The sequence below is a fragment of the Cavia porcellus genome, unplaced genomic scaffold, assembly GCF_034190915.1.
Source record: "Cavia porcellus strain 051 isolate PalLab524CR breed Dunkin Hartley unplaced genomic scaffold, mCavPor4.1 scaffold_5, whole genome shotgun sequence".
Lineage (NCBI taxonomy): Eukaryota > Metazoa > Chordata > Mammalia > Rodentia > Caviidae > Cavia > Cavia porcellus.
The window spans coordinates 55,946,003-55,969,399 of NW_026947488.1; the positions used below are offsets into that span (position 1 = coordinate 55,946,003).

The 23,397-nt window shown below is 36.4% G+C and overlaps 1 protein-coding gene across 1 annotated transcript in view; it reads left to right on the top strand.

Moving 5' to 3' along the window:
• The window catches only part of Col6a6 (collagen type VI alpha 6 chain), a 141,127-nt gene that overhangs the window by 18,377 nt on the left and 99,353 nt on the right, over positions 1 to 23,397 (top strand). The window contains exons 2-3 of the mRNA XM_013159804.3: positions 22,097 to 22,167; positions 22,300 to 22,397. Coding sequence (XP_013015258.1) covers positions 22,331 to 22,397 — 67 coding nt within the window. The 5' untranslated portion in view covers positions 22,097 to 22,167; positions 22,300 to 22,330. The remainder of the gene's footprint in view (positions 1 to 22,096; positions 22,168 to 22,299; positions 22,398 to 23,397) is intronic.

Here is a 23,397-nt window from a genome sequence, read left to right on the forward strand (position 1 = left end):
CTAATTTCCATAGTTGCTGGACACTCTAGTTTCCTGCCACAGTGGAGAAGGGTTTCTTTTTCCTGAGAGCTCCGCCAGCATTTGTTATTGGTTGATTTCTTGATGATAGCCATTTTTCATGCATGAGATGGAATCTCAGTGTTGTTTTAATTTGCACCTCTCAAACTACCAGTGACACTGAATATTTTTTCACGCATTTACTTCCTATTTATATTTGTTCTTCTGAGAAGTGCATATTTATCTAAGCTGGCCATTTTAGGATTGGATCTTTGAATTTGGGAGTTTTGATTTTTTTTTTTCAGTTCTTGATATGTTCCAGATAAGTCCCTTTGCTTGAGAGATAGTTGGCTAAAGGTTTTCACATCCTGGGGGTTGTCTTTCCACTTTGTTAGTGATTTATTTTGATGTGTAAAACATTAATAAGATGATATCCCAGTTGCTGATTTTTTGAAGTGTTTCCTGTGCTGTTTGGGCTTTATGAAGTCTCTGCCTACATTTATGTCTTCAAGATTTTTATCTACTTTCTCTTTCAGTCGATTTACTGTTTGTGTTTTAATATTTAGATCTTTCACCCATCTAGTACTGTAGTTTAGTGCATTGTGATGGGTCTAGTTTTAGTCTTTGGCATGCAGAAAGCCAGTTTTCTAGCACCATTTATTAAAGAGGCTATATTTCTTCCAGTCAACATGTTTGACTCCTTTGTCAAAAGTAAAGTGGCTGAGTGCATTTATAGTTGTAGTTGTAGTTGTATCTATATCTTTTAATCTGTTTCCCTGGTCCTCAGGTCTGTTTTTATCACAGTAGCTTTTTCATATAATTTCAAGTCAGAGATTGTGATGTCTTTTGCCTTGCCTTTGTGTCCAGGATTGCCTTTGCTATTCTAGACCTCTTCTGTTTCCAAATGAATGTTAGTAATGTTTCCTTTGGTTCTGTGATTTATGTTAATGATATTTTGATCAAGATTGTGTTAAATGTATATAACAATATTGGAAGGATGGGCATTTTTGCTATTTTAGCTCTTCCTATCCATGAACAAGGAATAACTTTCTATTTTTCTGATATCTCTTCAATCTCTTTTTTCAGAGTACTGTAATTTTGAATATATAGATCCTTTAATTCCTTTGTTACATTGATTCCTAAGCATTTCATTTTTTGGATGCTGTTACAAAAGGTGTGATTTCTCTAATTTCTCTCTTAATGATTTTGTTGATTATGTACAGTAATGCTATTAATTTTTGAGTGGTGACTTTGTATTTGGCTACACTACTGAGGAGTCTTTTGGTAGAGTTTTAGGAATCTTCTATATAGAGTAACATGTCGTCTGAGAGTAATGAGATAATTCAACTTGTTCCTTTCCCATCCTTATTCTTTTTATTTCTCTCTCTTGTCTAATTGCTCTGGCTAATGTTTCCAGAACTATGTTGAATAGGAGTGGTGATAGTGGACATCCTTGTCTCATCCCCAATTTTAGAGTAAATGCTTTCAGTTTTTGTCCTTTTAGTATGATGCTGGCTGTTGATTTGTTATAATGAATTTTTATCAGATTGAGGTAAAGACCTTCTATTCCAATTTTCTGTAAGGTTTTTTTTTTAAATAATGAATGAGTGCTGAACTTCATCATCTGCATCTATTGAAATGATTATGCGATTGTCTTAGTTACTTTTTACTTGTTGCTGAGACAAAATACCTGAAGCTCAAAGTTGGGAAAGGAAAGGTTTATTTCTTACAGTTTTTGGAAGTTTCAGTCCATACTCAATTGGCTCCAAGGCAGGCTGGCATGGCTTGGCCGCAGTTCATGGCAGTTGCAAACAGCAAGCAGGAACCAGCAAAGAGCAAGACACACCTTCTTCCTGCCATTACATCACATCCTGGCTCCACCCTTATGTGGGTGTAGCACTGACACCATCAATCCAAGCACTAGACAATGAACCATCACAAATGTACAATGCAAACTCATGAGGCCTGGGGGCCACGGACATAACCATGACAGTGACTTATGTGATTTTTCTCTTTGGTTCTGTTGATGTGATGTGTTTTATTTACTGATTTACATATGTTGAGCCATCCCTTCATCCCTGCAATGAAACCAACTTGGTGATGGCTCTTGATAATTTGTTGTATTCTATTTCCAAGTATCTTATTCAGGATTTTTGCATCTATGTTCATTAGGGAGATTGGCCTGTAGTTCTTTTTTTTGGTTGGATCTGTCTCTGGTTTTGGTATCAGAATATCTTCCAGGAAATAGTTAGGGAACACTGCTTCTCTTTCAACTTCATTAGAGAGATTAAGAAGAATTGGCACTAAATCTTCTCTAAATTTTTTGTAGAATTCAGTGGTAATCCATCAAGACCTGGATTGTTCTTTGTTGGTAAGTTTTTAGTTACATTTTCAATCTCAGTAACTGATACCAAGTTATTCAGAATTTTTATATCTTCTTAATTCAGTTTGGCAATTCATATATATTTAGGAATCCTTCCATTTTCTCTATATTTTCCGTCTTATGAGACTAATGATTTTGAAGTAAGTATTGATTATCTTCTTAACTTTCACAGGTCTGTTGTGATTTCAATCTTTTAATTCTTCAATTCATGAATTTGAGTCTTTTCTTTCTTTTTTTGGATAAGATTGGTTAATGGTTTGTCAATTTTATTTATTCTTTTAAGGAATCAACTTTTCAATTCATTAATTCTTTGTATTATTTTCTTAGTCTTTATTGCATTAATTTGTGCTATGATCTTTATAACTTCCTCCCTCGTATGGGCTTTGGGTTTGTCTTACTGTTCTTTTTCTAGAAGCTTGAGATGTAATATTAGGTTGTTTACTTGTGCTTGTTCTGTTTTCCTGACAGGAGAACTCACTGTTATAAATTCCCTCTTAGGATTGCTTACATTGTGCCCCATAAGTTCCAGTATGTTGTATCTGAATTCTCACTTAGTTGTGTATATTGTTTAATTTCTTCTTTCATTTATTGTATCTGTGGCCCACTAGTTGTTTAGGAGAGGTAGTTTAATTTCTATGTGATTATGAAGCTTTTGCAGTTTCTTTGCTATTAATTTCAATTTCATTCAATTTCATTGCACTATGGTCAGATAATATGCATGGGATAGTTTCAATTCCTTTGCATTTACTGAAATGAGTTGTGTGGGCTAGTATATGGTCTACTCTAGAGAATGTTCCTTGTGCAGCTGAGAAGACTGTATATTCTGATGATGTTGGATGGAACATTCTGAAAACATCTACTAAGTTCATTTATTCATAGATTTTCATTCAGTTCTGATTTTTTTTGCTAATTTTTTGTCTGGTTGATCTACTTCTTTGTGACTATGGGGTACTGAGGTCTCCCATTACAACTATGTTATTGCTTTTTGGATTTTTCGTGCCTATTAATAATTGTCTTATATAGTTGGATACTTCCACACTTGGTGCATACATATTTATGTTTGTTATCTCTTCCTCTTGATTTTTCCCCTAACAAATATGTAGTGATATTCTTTATCTCTTTTAATCATTCTTGGTTTGAAAGTCACATTGCCTAAAAGTGGAATATCTATTCCAGACCTTTTCTGAATTCCTGTTGCAAGGAGAATTGTTTTCCATCCTTTGACTTTCAGTGTATGAGTCTCTTTTTGAGTTAAATGTGTTTCTTATATATACCATATTGCTGGATCTTGTTTCTTGACCCATCCTGTCAGTCTCCTTCCTTTGATTGGTGAATTGAGGCCTTTTATAGTGATGGTTATAACTGATATGTATTGGATTATTTTTGCCATGTTATTTTCCTGATTATGGTTCCCTGCTTTTCCCCTTTGTTCAGTGTTTGCCCTGCTGGGTAGTTTCTTTCTGTTGCTGTTCCTGGAATTGTGGTCATTTTTATCCCTGTCTAGAACATCTTTCAGTACAATTTGTAGGGTTATTTTGGTGAGCATAAATTTCTTTAGTTTTTCTTTGTCATGGAAGTATCTTGTTTCTCCATTAATTTTGAAAGATAGCTTTTCAGGATATATCAGTTCAGGTTGAAATTTGTTTTCTTTCACGATTTGAAATACTTCACTCCAGGCTCTTCTTGACTTGAAGATTTGTGTTGAGAAGTCTGCCATGATTCTTATGGAATTTCCTTTATAGGTGATGTTTTTATTCTCTGACAGCTTTTAATATTCTCTTCTTGTGCAGAATTTCAGCAATCTTGATATTATATGTCTTCATGTAGCTTTGTTTTGGTCATGGCTGTTTGGAGTTCTATATGTTTTGTATATATTTGTATGTCAAGTTCTTTATCCATCCATACTTGGGAAGTTTTCTGTTGTTATTGCTGTGAAGAGTTTTTGTTTTTTATGGCATTTGTACTGTCTACAACTTTCTCATTGACCCCAGTCCATCTTATGTTATTCTTCTTTGCTTCATATTGTAGCTGTTGGATTGCTTTTTCATGGCCCCTTGCTTTTTTAAAGATCTTACTTTTCACAATCTCTAGCTGCAGTTCTATCTTCAGTATCTGAAATTCTATTCTCTCCTTTTTTCAATCTGTTGCATATATTTTCAATGGAGATTTTAATCTCTTGGGTTTTTGTTTGGATCAGTTTCATGGACTCCATTTCTTTCTTATATGGGTGTTTTTTGTTACCATCTTTTTTCTAAACTCATTTATTCTTTTATCTGTGTCTTTTCTAATGTCTTTTTAAAAAATTTTATTTAAGGAGAAAAAAGAAAAAAACAGAAAAAGGGTACAAGTTATACAGAATTTCAGAAAAAATAAACAGTAGGAAATCACTAGTTAATTACATATTGTCATCTTAGAAATAGTTGTTGAAGTTACAAAATTAAAGCATATAGAGGGGACTTTCAAACAGTGAGACTGCAAACAGTTTTGTTCAATGATCCAACAAAATTCAGTAATATGGTTATCTATCTTATACACTTAAATATATATGCAGTTATATCTTTTAGAGGACTTTCTTTTCCTTTCTTTTGTACAATGATAATTACACATTTTGGGTTTTATTACTCCCACAGTTCTTATTACTTTTTTTTTCAAGAAATTAAAACCAAATGTGACATACCAGGACAGAGTCAGTCAAATCAAAAGGATGGACATAATACATCATGTAAAAACAAAATACAGGTGATCAACAATGGTTACCATAATGCCTCTTGTTATCTTAAAAAGAATTGCCTATATTATCAGTTATAATACAATTGAACAAAACAGTAAAGAATAAGACCAATAAAACCAAAACATTGGAGACATTAAAGGACTTCAAAAGAAGGTAATAGTCAACCAGAATGGGCATCACAATGAATCTTATTATCTTCATAGTTGTTGCCTATACTTTCAAACTTGGCACTATCAAGCATAACATAATAGAGGAAAATCAGTCAAAAGAAGATGGTGAGAGCAATACAGAGTTTCAAATCAAGTTAATAGGAAATCAAAGTGGGTTACTATAATATATCCTGCTGTTTTTTATTTATTTTTCCCTTAATTAAAAGGATAAAAATGAAAAAGTAGATAATAAAAAGGAGATTGAGATAAAAAAAAGAGGGCATAACAACAAAACAGCGCAGGTCAAAACATAGCCATTTAAGCAAAATAGTGTTTCACCACAAGATAATCTCAACATAGTAGTAGTTACCGTAGTGTCTCTTCCCTTAAAATCTTTGGGTATAACTTCGTATACTTTAGATCAAACATATCAAGACAATGTAAAACCGCTCAAGAGAATGACAGTATTACAGGGTATTTAGAATCAACTAACAGAAAATGAACAATGGTTTCTGTATAATCTCCTTGTCTATAAAAGTTTTTGTTTATATTATCACATATAATAAAATCCAATAAGATACAACACATTAAAACCGATGGAGATAGAAGAACAAAAGCTTGATGGGACTTCAAAACAAGAGGATATTAAATCAGTACTACCTATTATGATGTCTTGTTTTCTCCAAAATGGCTGTTCCTACCATCCAACCTTCTCTGCCTCATTTCTGTTGAGCTCTTTTATTAGTTGTCAGTTTGTCCTCTTCATTTAGCTTTCTGCTCCATTCATTGTGGCTGCTCTGCCACTGTTTCTGGAATCTTGGTATTTTTCATTTTTAGAATATCCTGCAGTAATCTCTGTAGAGTTGAATTGGTGGTTGCAAATTCCCCTAGTTCCTCTTTATCCTGGAAGCACCTTGTTTTTCCATCAATTTCTAGGGACAGTTGTGCAGGATATATCAGTCTTGGCTGGAGGTTATTATCTTTCAAGGCTTGAATTATTTCCCCCCACACTCTTCATGATTTGATGGTTTGTGCCAATAAGTCTGCTGTAAATCTGATGGGTGTTCCCTTGTAAGTGATCTGTTTCTTGTGATGGCTTTTAGTATTCTGTTCTTATATTAGACTTCTGGAATATTGATTATTATATGCCTGGGTGTAGCTCTGTTTGGGTTGTAGGTGGCTGGGTCCTGTATGCCTCATACATCTGAGTATCTTTACATTTTGCTAAATTAGGGAAATTCTCCTGGATTAATTCTGTGAATAGCTTTTGTAGTTCATTTGTTTGAGTCCCTACTTCTTCTTTTATGTTCTTAATTCTTAACTTATAGATCCTCTTATAATCTTCTGGTCTTTGTATTATTGCTGTTTGTTTTCTTGTTATTTTTAAGAAGTTTTTCATTTCATGCTCCCACCTTACAAATCTGTCCTCCAGTTCTGATAATCTATCCTTAGTTTCTTTCAAGCTGCTATGCCAGCTTTCAATAGACTTTTTAGTTTCCTGGTAATCTCTTTGAACCTGCTTCACATATTCTATGTTTTCTCTATTGTCTCCATCAATTCTCCCCTTTTTTTCTGTTCTTCCATTCCACCATCTGTTTTTTCTTGGGTGGTACTTAGCATTTCTCTAACTATTCTACTTATTTCTTTCTTTATTTCATTAAATACTTCATTTTTGAACTCATCTATGAGGCTCCGGAGATACCGCTTTATGTCTATAGGTGCCGTGTTTGATATTGCATGTTTTCTGTCTTCATTCTCTTTTGCATTTACCTTTCCTGGATCAGTGTTTTCAGGATTGGGGACTGAGGACCCTTTCTTGTTGTTCCCTTTTCCCATACTTTTTGTTCCTTCCATACAAGTGTATGTAGGAGGCCCAGTTTTTTTTTTTTTTTTTTTTTCTCTTTGTCTGTTACAGTTTGTTTGAATCCGCTGGCTAGGTGTTCCCGCCCACTGCAGTGTACTAGGGAGACACAGACCTGGGCAGCCTCTGCTGGGCCCACCCCTCCAGGTCAGCCTACTGAATGGTTCGCTGCTAGGGTGCACCGCCAGGTGCAGGGACCTGATTTGGGCTAGCCTACTGGATCTTAGTCTGCGGCATCACCAGGCCAAGTGCTCCCCACCACTCCCGCTTGAGAGGGGAATATGTGACTAAAGTCACTGCAGGGCCCTGTTCAGGCTAGTCTGCTCGTTTCCAGAATGTCCTCTGTTGGAGCCTCCTAATCTATGAAAGGGTCCCCATTTCTCTCACTCACCGCAGGTCGATGCAGGGCTCCCTGCCAGTCCTGCTCTCAATGCCGTTTGGTTCACTGATCCCAGCTCTCAGAGCTTTCACGCGTCTTTCTCCCTGCCGTGCGGATTGGGACGCAGTATCAGCAGCAGGAAATTCAAATCGGAGCTTCCAATGGCACGAGATCCAGCTTCAGCACTGAGATTTTATCTGTTCCTGTTATAGCATCAGGATTGCATTTCCAGTTGGTTTCTCTCAGCTTAGTTCGGTCCTGGGTCGGCAGGGTACATCTTCCCTCACGTAGGACTCCTTACACGGCACCACTCCTGGATTCTAAACTGGTAATCTCAGAGAGCCTCCGTGGCTGCTGTTATTTGTCCTCCATGTTCTCCTGGAAGTCCTTTTCTAATGTCTTTTATTTTAAGCATTATTTCTTTTTGTACCTGAGAGATTATTTTTTCTATTGTCTTTTCCATTTGTTCTTTTACTTCTGTTATTATCATCTCAGGAAGTTCCAGTGTTTGATTTCCAATTTAATCTATTTCATTGAATTCTGTGCTTTTTCTGGATGGACTGAGGTACCTAGTCTTAAAAAAATTTCTGCATAAAACAGACTGTTTAAAAAATTCTATCTCCAATAAATATATTCTCAATTGGTAGATACTTTGAAAGTTTTTCAGTCCCACTTTTTGTTTTATGTTCTTTATATTCTGGTAGTTTTATATTTGTCCATTAGTTCAAAAGGATACCAGTACTTCATATTGTCTTCTTAAATGTCTTTAGCATATTTGTTTTACAACTGCTTTCAAGATGATTTGATTGCCTTGTGCTTGTGGATATCACTCTCCTTTTCCTGTAACATTCTGCCCCACTTCAAGATGATTCATTTGGTTTCATAGTTGTAATATTTTTGCTATGATCTCATCTTCAATTTAAAATGTGGGCAGGATTTCTAGGTACCTAAAATTATGACATGTCAATTTTATTCAACTGTGCTGACTGTGATAGTTAATTGGTCATTATTTTGTATATGGGTAATCAAAATATAAGCTGTGTTTAAATAACTATAGCAAAAGACACATTGGCATTCATTCCCCTCAAAATACTCCCTCGCACTGAGAACACACTTATCTCATCATTCTTGCTACTCTGAAAGTTCACTTTTGTGAGCGTCTTTATCAAGTGTAATAAAAAACTATGGTGAATGTGGCTGCCAAGGGCTATCCAACAGAAATGCCAACTTGTAAAAACATTATATTGGGGGCTGGGGATTTAGCTCAGCCGCATAAGTGCCTGCCTTGCAAGCGGGCAGTCATGAGTTCAATCCCCGGTACCAATAAAAAGGAAAAACATTGTGTTGTGTCCCCACCCCAGTTATTTACCAGATATGCACTATATGATTGCTGGATGTTCCTCAGTCAAAATGACCATAAAAGGGAGAGGTTTTGAACTGATCCAAGCATTCAAAGCAAGCACAACAACACAACAAAAGAGTCAGGGAAGAAGACTCACAGAACTGCTTAGCAAAGTGATGAGAACAATGGGATAAGTGTGTTTAAAGGGCAGGGGAATATTTTGAGGGGGCTTGATGGCAAAGTATCTAAGTAATACATTTTAAAATATTTTAAATGTTATATTTTTATCACATTTCATATATTATCAGTAATTAGATCACAGAGTTTTTTCTCCATAAATCGGTTAACACAGCTGGGGACTTGATTCCACCTCTGTAAATTAATAGCTTTTTTAGTTTTGGTAAGCTGCTTAACCTTCTTCTGATTTAATCCATCTGTAAAATGGGTCTAATAACTCTTAAAACTCGTTGGACTATTAGCAAAATTGTGTGACCCTCGTACAATGCCTGGCACAAGTTAAGTATTCAGTATTAGCTGTTGCTGTTCATTCTAGGAATCCCTCCACATCCCACCAACTGCAGTCAGTCAAGCCAACTATTTCTCTCTTCTTTCTTTGCTTACTGCAAGGTCAGAGTGTTTTTCAAAAGTACCTCAAGCTGAGGGAGACGTGCATGGCAACTTCAACATGTTTCTCTGTGTATGAATCTCTTTAGTTACCTCTTGTTTTTCCAAACTTGTTGAGAATCAACAATTAGCAGATAGTTGATACATGTTTTACTTCTGAGTATTAAAAAATGTACCTAGTTCCTCCTTTCTACCATACTAAGCTACGCATGCTTTTGATTTAGGAGCAATGAATACATATTTTATTAATGAAGCAATGTGTTTTATAGCTTATCTGGTCCTCCTGGATATTGCTGGACAGATTTCAGACTAGCAGATGTCACTGTTGGCTCCAGTGAATTGCATCAGTATGGCTGCGTTTCTGTATCTTGGGCCAAATACAGAAAAATGGCAACTTGCAGATGCAGAGTTTTTATCGAGATTTAATGTAGTGGCTATCAAAAGCAGAAAGTCACAGCAATTGCTCCCCAGTTACTGAGAAGGAAGACAACTTAACAAAATAATGTCCAGTAAAAAATAATTAAAACGTAGTTTAGCCGGTACCTTCTGACACATTAGATCAAATGCCCCCATCTACAGAGATCTGGATGCTGTGCAAAGCTGGATGCCAAGATGACACGGTGGGAAAAGCAGTGGGCTCAATCAGTAGGGCTGGCTGTGACCTCAGGGAAATGCTACAGCCTCGGATGTTTCCTAACAAGGGAATAATATCCTTACTGCTTCCTTCTGGGTGCTATGAGGATTTGGGGCAGGGATGGCTATGAAAGGACTTTGGAAATGTGCAAAAATAAATGTGTCTATTCCCCACGTGAATGCTGGAAGTGGGCATGGATGCTGGTACTATTTTATAGATGAGAGACAGGCTTGAAATGATTTAATTACCCGCTCACACATACAATTTATGGGCCACAGAACCAGGATTTTATTCAGACATCCTGATGTCAGAAGTCGTGAAGTTTAACTATTGGGCCACACAGCTGTGCAGCTGGGTCCTGGTGTAACTGCACATCAGCCTGGAGGTCACTAACTCACTTTCAGTGGTGGTGCCTTCCCTCCGCCACCTGCCACTGTGCTTAAGAATTTGTCCTACTTGTCTTACTTCCATTCATAGTTCCTCTCCTGTCCCCACTAGTTGGTGCTGCCATCATGGATATTGAGAGCTACCCCGGTCTGGGTGACACTGTGGCAAATCAATCCAAACACATACACTGGTTCACATACAACATTGGGTTGAATTGCTTCCAGTTTAGCCCAGATAGGTAGATAAACACATTGATAAGGCAGCTTCTCTCCATACAATCATGGGGTCCCCACACTGAGTGACCCTACCACCTTCAATTTTTGGTGCTTGGGTTGTCCTCATTTTGGTTAAAAGGGCACCCAGGAGCACACTGTGGGAGATCACTGGTGAGAACTCCATCACTGAGGCCACCAGTGGGGAAGGCCACTAGGTCCTCAAGTGGCAATGCTGGCTCAGCAGCCATCTCTGAGTGGAAGGACGGCATACATTTTGATGATAGCAAGTGTCTGCTACAAAGATCATGATTTCTAGTAGGTGATTTTATTATTGCTGAAGTTTCATTTCTTTGAGTTCCCTTAATTGGATTCCACTGGATGCATTGGGGAGTTATGGATTTGTGGGAAGGTATTTTGCTCAAAACATGCTCCTTACTTCATTGTTTTATTCTGATTATTCTTGAACTAATACAAAAGTATCATCCGTGACAGCTTCAGGGGACAAATTTCTCTCTATGTTTCAGACCTATTCAACATTTCAACAAGCTTTTGGGTTAACTGACTGGTCATTGTCATTTCTCTAACGGTATTTAATTTTAGTGTGGTTATAATTTTTATTTCTACTTTTTAGTCTTAGCTATGAAGAACTGGATTAATCCTAATCCTTGCTTTATTATACATTTTCGTCCACAGGTCCTTGCATGACACTCTTATGCATTTGCTTATTTGTGATAATGAAATAAATCATAAACCTCCATCCATATGAAAACTAGAATGTTAACAGTGAAGTGTTTACCACGAGGTCCCTTGCAATTCCACCCCCTCTTAATTGCCTGTCCTATATAACCACTATCCTAGACCTTATGTTTATTATTTCTTAGCTCTTGGCAAGAAATAAACTTTATATATTAGACAAGTTTAGGACCACAGCAAAATTGAGCTTCAGGTACAAAGATATCCTATAACTCTGTGCTTCCCTGTACATAGCCTCTTGTATTAACAATATCTGCCATCGTAGTGAAACATTTCTTATATCAATAAATGAAGCTGTTATAAATGTCCATGTGGAGGTTTTTGTGTAAACATAAGTTTTCACCTCACTGGGGTAAATGCCAAAGACCATGTTTGCTGTTTCTCCTGGTAAGAACATATTTATTTTTGTAAGAAACTGTGGTACCACCTTGTCTTCCAAAATGGCCATCCCATTTGTGTTTTTATAATGATGAATGAAAGTCCTGTTCCTTCACAATCTGCTACAGCATTTGAAGTTGTCAGTGTTCTGGACTTTTAGGCATTTTAACAGGTGTACAGTGATAACTTGTTTTAATTTGTGTTTCTCTGACAACACATGGTGTACAGCATATTTTCATATGCTTATTTCCATCTATATAATTTCTTTGATGGGATGTGTGTGTAGGTGTTTGGCCCATTTTAAAACTAGATTGTTTTCTTTTTGTTGAGTTTTAAAAGTTCTTTGTATGCTTTGGATAACAATCTTTTATCAGATATATCTTTTGCAAATATTTTCTCCCAACCTGTGGCTTCTCTTTATATTCTGTTGTCTTTTTTTTAACCATGGTGGGGTTCAAACCCAAGACCTTATGCACTAAGTGGGTACTTTCCCCATGAGCCACACCCACCCGCTGACTGTACCTTTAACAGAACAGAGCAGTTTAATATTAATGAAGTCGAACTTATGTATTCTCTCTTTTATGGATTGTGCCTTTAAAATCTCAGGATATCTTAATTTTCTCTTATGTTTTATATTTGTGAATTCTATGTTTAAACCTGTGATCCATTTTTAGTAGATTTCTGTGAAGGATAGGTGTGTGTGTGTGTGTGTGTGTGTGTGTGTGTGTGTGTGTGTTCCTTTGTTTTAGCAGCAAGACAAAGCCTGCTCTATCGTACTGTCTTTGTTACTTTGACAAAGATCCCCTGGATGTACTTGTATGGGTCTACCTCTGTGCTCTCTCTTCTGTTCTGCTGATTTTGCACCAGTCCCACACTGCCTACTTACCATAGCTTTGCAGAAAGTCTTGGCAGCCGGTAGTGTCAGACTTAAGACTTTGTTCTTCTCCTTCTGTATTGTGTTCATTATTGTATTTTGCCTTTCCATATACACTTTAGCATCACTGTCAATATAGACAAAATAACTTGCTTAAATTTTTATTGTGGTGCATGAGTCTTTAGAAAAGGTTGAGAAGATCTGGTGTCTTGGCAACATCTAGTTTTCCTATCTATGAACATGTAAACTCCCCATTTACTTAGCTGTGCTTTGTTATCAGAGCTTTGTAGTTTTCCTATATAGATCATGAACGTAGTTTGCTCTTATGAAGAGAAAACTATTAAGTTAAACATTACTATTACGGACTTCATGGAGGGTGGAACTGAAATTGATGGTGCAGTGTTTCTAATTTCAAATTCCAAAGCTTCACTGATGATTGATAGAAAAGTGGTGGCTTTGTGTGTTAACCTTACTTCCTGCAGTCTTGATCTACTTGTTTACTAGTTCTCGTGTTTTTGTTGTTGTCTCTTTCAGACATAATCTTATTACCTGTGAACAAAGACAATTTTATTTTTTCCCCAAAGATATAGCTTTTATTTTTTTCTCTAGTCTTCTTTTATTAGTGAGAATTTCCAATGTGATTTTGAGAAGCAGTGATGAGACTGGAAATTCTTGCCTTATTCTTAATATTAGTAGAAAATTTTGTCATTTCAATTATGATATATATTGTACTTCGAGTATGGTATTACTATGCTTAAGGTTTTGCATATTCTTCCTCAAACTGAGGGAAATCGCTCTACTCCTAGTTCAATGAGAGTTTTTATCATGAGTGCTGGATTTTGCAGTGTCTTTTTTATGCCTCTGTTGTTAGGCGTATATGACTTTTGTTTAACTCATTGATAGAATGTATTTCATTAATTGATTTTCAGATATTAAGCCAGCTTTACATATTTGTGATACAACCTGATTTTATTATACAGCTTTTTATATAATATTAGATTTGATTTGCTAAAATTTTTTTGTTCAGAGTTTTTGCGTCTCTTTCCATGAAATATACCAGTTTGTAGTTTTCTTATAATGCCTTTGTTGGATTTGATGTTAGGGTGATGCTGACATCATAGAATGTGGTAGGATATCTTCCTTCTGCTTCTGTCTCTGAAAGAGATTGCAGAGAACTGGTTTATTATCTTCCTTAAATGTAGAATGCATTAGTGAACACATGTAGGTCTGATATTTTCTCTTTTGGAAAATAATTATTGGTTTAATTTCTTTAATAGATATAGATCTCTTCAGATTGTCTATTTCTTCTTGTGTGAGTTGTGTACATTATGTCCTTCAAGTAATTGGCCCACTTTATCTGGATTGTCAAACTCATGGACACAAAATTGTTCATAATATTCTCTGACTAATCTTTGAATGTCATGTAATATGTAATGATTTATCATATTTAATCTCAGATACTAGTAATTTGCATCCTTTCTCTTTTATTTCTTAATCTGGCTAAGGGTGTATCAGCTTTATTGACCTTTCAAAGAAACTTGGTTCTGTTAATTTTTCCATTGATTTCCTATTTTTAATTTTTATTGAAATTCTTCTTTAATATTATTCTTTATTTTGAATTTAATTTGATCCCTTTTTCTTGTTTCTGAAGGGAGAAACTTAGATAACTGATTTAATATCTTTCATCTTTGCCAATATATGCATCCCATGTTATAGACTTCTTTTTAAGCACTCTTTTCATGGTATCCCACAAACTTTGGTCAGTTGTGTTTACATTTTACTTTTGTTCAAAGAAATTTTTTTCTTGAGATTTAGTCTTTGATCCATGTGTTATTCAGAAGTATGTTGTTCAATCTCCATGAATTTGGGGATTTGTTCAGTTGTCTATGTGCTATCAATTTGTAGTTTAATTTCATTATCAGCTGAGAGAAGATATTGTATGATTTCTTTTCTTTTAAAATAGCTTTGTGTTTTTTTGTTTGCTTGCTTGAGGCAGGGTCTCCCTATGTAGCCCAAGCTGGCTTCAAATTCGTGGTGATCTTCCTATCTCAGCCTCCCAAGTGCTGAGATTACAGGCATGTGCTACCACACCTGGCCAAGGTTGTGGTTTATGTCCCAGATGAAGCTTATCTTGGTACTGTTCTTTGTGAGTCTGAAAAGAATGTGTATTTAGTGTTGATGGATAAAATAATCTATAGGTGTTTATCATACACAGTTGATTGATGGTGATTTTGAGCATAAATCTGTCCTTATTTGATTTTCTGCCTGCTGGATCTATACATTTCTGATAGATGGGTGTTAAATCCAGCTATAATACTGGATTCACTTTTGTCTTTGTGGTTTTTCAAAGAGGTTTTGCAGTTCTTAGGCTTTGGGTCATATAATTTCACACTGTTTTTATGCACATGCTTGTTAACTATTATGTCTTCTTGGATAATTCATTCCTCCATTATGTAATTTTCCTTTTTATCCCTAATAACTTTGATTATCCTAAAGTTTGCTCTGTCAAAATTAGTATAGCCATTTCAGCTTTCTTTCGATTAGTGTCAGCATGGATCATATTTTGTTCATCCATTTACTTTGAATCAAAATATGCCTTTATAATTGAAGAGGCTTTCTTGTAGAAAACGTATAATTGAGTCTCAGTTTTGTTCCACTCTGACGACCTATGTCTCTTAACTGTTACCTTTAGACCATTCAACATTACTCACATTAATTCTACCGTATTCATCACATTTCTATTTGCTCTTGTTTGTGTCTTCCACTTTTATTTGGCCTTTTCTGATTTTAATTGAGCTTTATCTCCTTTCTCAGTATAACAGTTATACTTTTTTAAAAATTGAGCTTTTTCTCCTTTCTCAGTATAGCAGTTACACTTTTTAAAAAACCATTTTTAATGGCTACCCTAAAACTTACAATATACACTTACAACTAAACTGAATCCACTTTCTAGTAGCACAAATACTGAATGCTTTGTGATAAAAACATGTAATTTTAATTCCTCTCTTCCCATTGTAACATTGCTGTCATTGCATAAGTACCTATACCTAAGTACACATAACTGTACATGAGATACAGAATTAAATACATTACTGCTATTATTTTCAACAAACTTTTATCTATTAAACCAGTTAATAAGGAAAAGAAAAAGTTTTATTTTACTTCCAGCTACTCCTTTTCTAATGTTTGATAGGGAGATTTGATCTATATCATTTTCCTGCTTGCAGAAAACTATCTGCAATATTTCTTGCAAGGCAGGTATGCTAACAATAAATCCCCGCAATTTTTTGACTGAGATGACTTTCTGTTTTTTAGTTTAGGTATTTAGGATGTACTGCATATTGATATACACAGTGAAGTGATTATGATAATTGAGCAGAGTAATTTATCTGCAATCTCAGTTACCCACTGTTTGAACAGAGAACACCAATATGTTGAATCACACCATGCTTTTTGAACTGTTATTTTCACATTGTGCATTACATCTTTAGACTTATTCTACACGTCTGTAATTTTATATCCTTTGACTTGCATCTTTCTATTCCTTCCTCTCTCCAGTGGCTACCGTCTACCCCCTGAACTTTTTTGTGTTGAAGTCCACATATAAGTGAGACTATACAATATTTTTTCTTTTTTGTATCTGGCTTAATTCACCATAATGTCTTCCAGTTTCATCCATGTTAAGGCAAACAATAGGATCTCCTTTTTTCAGGATGAATAGTAGCCCTTATATAATATAGAATATCACATATATATCATAATTTCTTTTCCCATTCATCTGCTGTCGGATACTTAAATTATTCTGGTATCTTGGACAATTGTAAATAATGTTGCAATGAACGTGAGAGCGTAGATAGCTTTACAGAGTGTAGATATCTTTACTCATTCCCTCTGGTACACATCCAGAAGGGCATTGCTGAATCCTATTTTTAATTGCTTTAGGAACTTCTATATTGGTTTTCACAGCACGTGCACCCATCTACATTCCCATAACTGTGTCTAATCTTTTCATCTTCAGTCTCACCAACTCTAGTTATCTCTCAGTATATTTTATTTTATTAATACATGTTTGCATTCATAAAGCTTACCTTCATCTTAGGGAGTACGTGCATGTACATAAGATATCTTGATGCTTATCTATTTCTCTTCTCCTCCCCACCCACTTCCCTCCCTCTCTAGATCCCCTTTCTCTGTGTTCACGACTATTGTTATTTTTTTCTGAGATCATGCTTATGACACATATTTACATTCATTGTGCAAATTTGGTACAGGTACGTGACACATAGTGAATCTTGATAGCAGCCATCCTAACAATGTATCTGCATACCTGATTTGTATTTTATGAAAGAGTTGCTGGCTATCTGCTCATGTATCTATGGAACAAACTGCTTTTTGAATAGCCAAAGCCTTTACCCATTTTTAATCATGTTATTTGTTTCCCTGCTTTTGCTATGTGCATTTAGATGATTAGCTATTGAGTTGTATAAATTCCTTATATGATTTTATATTAACCACTTATCAGATATACAAACATTTTTTAAATGTGTAAGCTTCCTTTGTATTTTGTTGATTGTTTCCTTTGTTCTGCAGAGGCTTTTTAGTTTTTGCTTTTGCTTTTGAAGCTTGACTTGTTGCGAGATAAAGGTCCAATTTCATTCTGCTATGTGTGGGTATCCCATTTTCCAGCACCATTTACTGAGAAGATGCCTTCGAGGTTCCCTTTCCTTTACTGTAAAGGATAATTTTAGAGTGTAAAGACTTTTCTCAACACTAAATATTATTGTATTCCACACTTTATTTGCTCTTGTAGTTTCTGAGAAATTGGGTGTCATTTTTGTCTTTGCTTATCTATAGATGAGGGATTTTCCCCTTTTAGCTTCTTCTGGGACTTTTAATTTATCTTTAATTTTCTAAAGTTTGAAAAATAATATGCCTACATGCAGTGTTTTTGACATTTATTCTTGGTGTTCTCTGACAGTAACTTTGGAGAAAATTCTTGTTCATTATTATTTCAAAACTCTTTCCTTTTCCTACTTCTCTTGGTATTATCATTATATTTGTCGTAGTTTCTTTATATTTGTTAATACTTTTGTAGTTTTCTTGCAGTTCTTGAATATTTTGCTCTGGTTTTTCAGTTTGGGTTCTTGTTCTTTAGTTTTGGAAGTTTCTATCGAGATGGCCTCAAGCGCAGAAATTCTTTCCTCAGCTGTGCCCAATCTACCAAGAAGCCATCAAAGACATTCTTCAGTCCTGTTGCAGCGTTTTAAAAAAAAATTCTTACATTTTCTTTTGGTTCTTAATGAAATTTCTGTCTCTCTGCTTACATTGCCTACTTTTCAGGCTTTCTATCTTGTCCATTAGAACTCTTAGAATATTAGTGATAATTGCTTTAAATTACTGGTCTAAAAATTCCAATTTATCTGCCATATCTGAATCTGGTTTGGATACTTATTGTGTCTTCAAATTGTTCATTTTGCCCTTTTGGTATGTCTTGTAATAAACTCTATATCTGAAAAAGATACCCTAGGTCTAAGGAATTGCTGTAAACAGGCCTTTAGTAATGCGATGGGAAGGTGTGGAAGGAGGGGGACTGTGCTGTAATCCTATGATTAGATCTCAGCCTCTTAGCAGGCCTGTGCTTCTGACTGTGAGCTTGTATTTCGTCATACCAGCCCTGCCTCTGCTGGGATTGGATAGCTAGAGCGGGTAGAGGTTGGGTATTTACCAGCTGGTGTTTAACAGGGACTGAGATTGGGTATTGCCTTTCCCATGGTGGATTAAGCTCTAGTAAAAGCCCACCCGGTAGGTAGGCTCTGCTTAGTTTGTCCTGAGCTTAAACCTTGCTAAAAAGAGCAAAATGGCCTGTCGATCAGAGATTTGTCTTTTCAAATACTAATTTTATTTTAATCATTATTTTCAGCTTGCTGATTTCTGACCTAATATTTAGTACTTTAGTATCTCTGTATTTCTTTGGGATTTATTCGGTTTTCTTAGTTATGAAGTTGGGCAGTTAATTTCAAGGGATTTGCATTGTTGAAGTTTTAGTTCCCTGTACTTCCTGTAATTGAGTCCTAAGGAATTCTGGAAGGCTTTTGGACCCAGAAAGATCAGTAGCCAAGATCTATCTTTCCCTCACTGTTGCTGCCCCAGCCCAGAGCTGGCCACCTGTGGTGACCTGAGGGACAGTGTAGTTCTTCTGGTGATAGCTTTAGGTCGAAGTGTGGAGCTGCCTGGGGAGTTAGAATATAGTCCCTTGGGGTATAGATTAGGAACCTGTGGAAATAATTGTTCGTCTTCACCCAAGAGTGCGGGATGGAGTAGAACATGCATCGTAAGACGCTGTAGCCTGTGCTCTCTCTGTTCAGCCAGAGCCTTCTCAACGCGACTAAGTGTTCCTCTTACAAAGTGGTGAGGTTATCCACATGACCTTGTTCAGATATAATCGGCACAGGAAGCTTGCTTTTTATTGCAGAAAATGTAGTACAGGGAAGTGTAACATTAATGGCAAGATTTTTGCAACTGGCCACTCTGAGAGCTCATGTTTTGTTTTCTTTACTGTCACCGATTGACTACTTTGTGCCAGTTGTGAGCCAAGTGTGGCACCTGCAGCTCTGTAACCTGAACTGAAATCTAGCTTTGAGATTTCACTTTGTACCCTTTAACTTATGAGTAGAGTCATTTGAGGAAGAGAAACAGTGCATTAAATAAGCAACCCTTTATCAACATTGAGGGTAAGGACCAGTATTGTTGATTACAGTAAAACAGCTGATATTTTTGTTCTTGAAGAATAATAGAATTAGTACTTAAAAAATGATATACAACATCCTTCATTTCTAGTTTAAAAGAAAAGAAATGACATTTAATTTTGCTAAAGTCTCTCTTGTGTCCCTTCTGGGCTTGTACATCTTTTTTCTTTTTAGACATCACTGGATTGTGAGTTTGCTTATATGTGGCAAAATTTTCCCTTGACCTGGGCATGGTGGTGCACTCCTGTAATCCCAGCACTCAGGAGGCTGAGGCAGGAGATTTGCTGCAAGTTTGAGACCAACCTGGGCTACAAAGTGAGCCCAAGGCTAGCCTGACTTGCATAGCAAGACCCTGTCTCAAAAAGACAAAAAAGTTTTCTCCTGGAACCCCTGGTTCTTAGAGCCTTGAGAGAGCAGTTGGAAAGGTTCTGAACATTCTGGGTCCAAAGCCAGTGTCTGTGTTGCTTTGGCAGCTTAGTTTAAATTCCTCCTTCTCAACAAAAAGTCAACAGAGATACAGATATTTTAAAAGGATTTCATAGCATACAGCTTCCACAAGACAGCATTAGCTTCAGGTTGCTTGATTTCCAACGGAAGGCATGCCACCAATTCAGATTAGAGAGGCCACACATTTGTTTCTATAATAAGGGACGATCAATCTCACTGTTATACTGAATGCGCTGTCAATTTACATTTTATGTTGATTACCTTAAATATCTCCTTCATTTTCCCTTCATATGTCTTCAAGTGATTAGATATTTTTGAAATTTAAGTGTGAAAATCTTGGTTGTATTTGATACTAGGACAGTACAGATGACAGGGACTTCATCCATGCTCTGATGTGGTAAAACTGAACCCATTGCCCTGCCTCCCAACCCTGACTTGGAAGTTTAGTCCCATCAGTTGTCCTACGGCACACTGCACTCCATGTACATACAAGGGAGAACATAAAGGCACCTCAAACGATCACTTCACTGGGCTTCAGCACTCTCTTCTGGGACACCAGATTTGGGGTTCCATTTCAAAGCTGCAAGAACACTGTTGCAGAAGATGCTGACCCAAAGAATGTAACTTTTCATGGATCAGTGGGCACTGACCATCAGCATGGGGTATTCCCAGCTGCCACATGGTGCTTTGAGGCTGTTGTGGCTCACCTAATCCTTGCTTCTGTATCCAGATATTTAACCTTCATTCGACATCATTTTCTTCCCATCTTGACTCTGAAAATCTTGACATTGCTTTTATGAATTTATCTGAAAATATTTTCTTTCATTTCTCATAACTTCAAAATTTTTAGTAATAGAAACAGGAAAAAATGATATAAAGCCATGGTTTTGATAAACAAAAACAGAGACATGTAAACAAGTGCCAATATCTTCTTAGTACTTAAGAAAATGACATAAAATGAAGAAAATCAGACACACTTCATGTTCATAATATCGAATTTGAGATGCAGGCTGAGTTTTAAATGACAGACTTAAGAGTCACACAGATGTGTGTTCTAGTTTCATTGTCATGTTTTAGCACTGTGACTTTGCCCGGGTTACTTCTCCCGTAGGAATCTATTTCTTTATCTATGAAATAGGAATAATACTACCTCAACTATAGTTTTCATGAATATCAAATAGGAGAACAAATGTGAAACTGTTCTCACATGAAAAAGATTCCATGAAGGAAGGAATTCATGATTCATTGTTATACACATTCATAAAAATTGTCCAGATGCTATGACTTAGCTTTCACTTGGGGCAATGCACTTTCTCTAAAATATGAAGGCTAAACTGAAAATAACTTCTTAAGATTTCCCTTCCAGCTCACTTATTGCCACTTAAATAGGACTGAAAATTTGATTTACAGCTTCAGAAGTGTGTGTAATCTGACTTTTTGTACAACACTAGAGTAGACTCCCACGTATCAGGACAATGGAGCAGGTAAACAACAAGGATGGAATTTTTCAGATCTAAGATCCCATCTTTGAATAGGTAAAATGCTAGGTACTAGGAACCTGCCTGAAACGGAGTGGAAAAGCCAGAGAAAGTGCTGCAAATAAAAATTGAGTAGCAATTAAGCAGGACATAGAGAAGATGCTCGTTTATTAATGGATCCATCCATCTTTTCTTGGTGGAAAGATGATTGACTAACCTCTGCTCACTTTAGGACAACATTTAATTTCATCATCATTAAATCCAGTTTTGCTCCATAAAATACAGTGACTGAAAGTGCTTTCATTCCAACCTGAAATTCTGTAACCTTTGCTTCTGGCAATTCTAGGCAGCTAGAAACAAACGGAGCTCTTCAATCTGAAGAGGAAGACATACAGACTGCGAAAAGTCACTACTAATTAATTCTTCTGTCAAATTTAAAGATAAAAAGAAATACTTACCTATTTAACTAGGGAGAGAGAAAAACAGGGAATTCTGGTCACTTCTAGAAGTACTCATTTATTACTCAAAGGTGAAACACGCTCCATGTCCAGGATGGTGAGACTGTGTTATGGGTGTGAGACTGTGTCCTGGCTGTGTACTCTGAATTGTTATGACGGTGAGTGACCAGGACAGAGGGAGATGACCAGTCTGAGTTCATAATATTATTAGAACCAGCTCTATTCTACCTCCTCTGACAGTCCTACTCTGGTTTCTACAGGGCCTGCCACACTGGAAGAGCTTAACTCTGTGAGCAGAGGTCCTTGTTCCCTAAGGAGCTTGGATCAGAAGGTTAGTGACCTGCAGACATTCCTGGCCCTGTTCTGGTTTATTACGTGGTGTTCTACGCTTTTGTGTCTATGAGTCTTGATTAATGAGCAACACCTGCCACAATTTTATATATTTATATTTTTGCCTTTTCAGGTTTTGAGTTGGAGATTTCTCAGGTCGTAACATGAAAATGCTGCTGATTTTCTTCCTTATAATTATTTGTTTCCATGTTTCCATGAATCAAGATTCTGGTAAGGAAAACAATGGAAAGAATCCTTTTACTTGATTTCCATTGTAGTAGACAGGCAATAAATGATTTCAAATCACTTAAAAGTTAAGATATTTATTTTGTTTTGTCTTTATTTTGATGAAAGTGAGGCTGTTTTTTTCAGTAGTTGGGGATGGAACCCAGGTCCTTGCAGTGAACTGTACCCCCAGTCTCCAGTCTCCGGTCTCCCTCTTTCTCTTTCTTTCTTTCTTTCTTTCTTTCTTTCTTTCTTTCTTTCTTTCTTTCTTCTTTCTTTCTTTTTTCTTTTTCTTTATTTCCTTCTTTCTTTTCTTCTTTCTTTCTTTTTTCCTTTCTTTCTCTCTCCTTCTTTCCTTCTTTTTCTTCTTTCTTTCTTTCTCTCTCCTTCTTTCCTTCTTTCTTTTTGATGTGTCTCACTAAGTTGTCCAGTCTGGGCTCAAGCTTGTGTGTGCCCTGCTTTAGCTTCACAGATTGTTTTGATCACCATCTTATACCACTATACCCAGAGATCAATTTTTAATAAAAATATTTTGGGTTACTCTGTGTTCCTTTGAAAATTCTGGGCCTTATTCTTTGTTAATGGTAGAAAGATGTAGAAAGTGCCATTCCATCCTTAGTTTCACCCCATTTTAGGTCTTCTGGGAGGTCGTATGAAAATTCTGTTACTATTAGGTTCAGGACTTGAAACACTGGAAGGTCTCTTAAATTTGTGTTGTACGCTAGTGTTAGGTAAGCGTCTAGGTTTTGCCTGCATTTGAAGTGCTTGTTTGCTCATCATAAGGAACATGCTTTGCCCTGGAGAGGAAGTCCATGCGGGTACCGGCTGTCAGCAGCTTGTCTCAGTGGGGTTCAAGTGCCTGCATTAACCTACTCTTCCCCACCTCCACAACCTCCTACATAGCAGGCCCTTGTCCTGGTCAGTTCATGTCCAGGGACACCTTGACTGCTTTCTTGAGGACTCTGACCTCAGAAACAAGTTTGGGAAGAGATTAGCTAGACTTTAC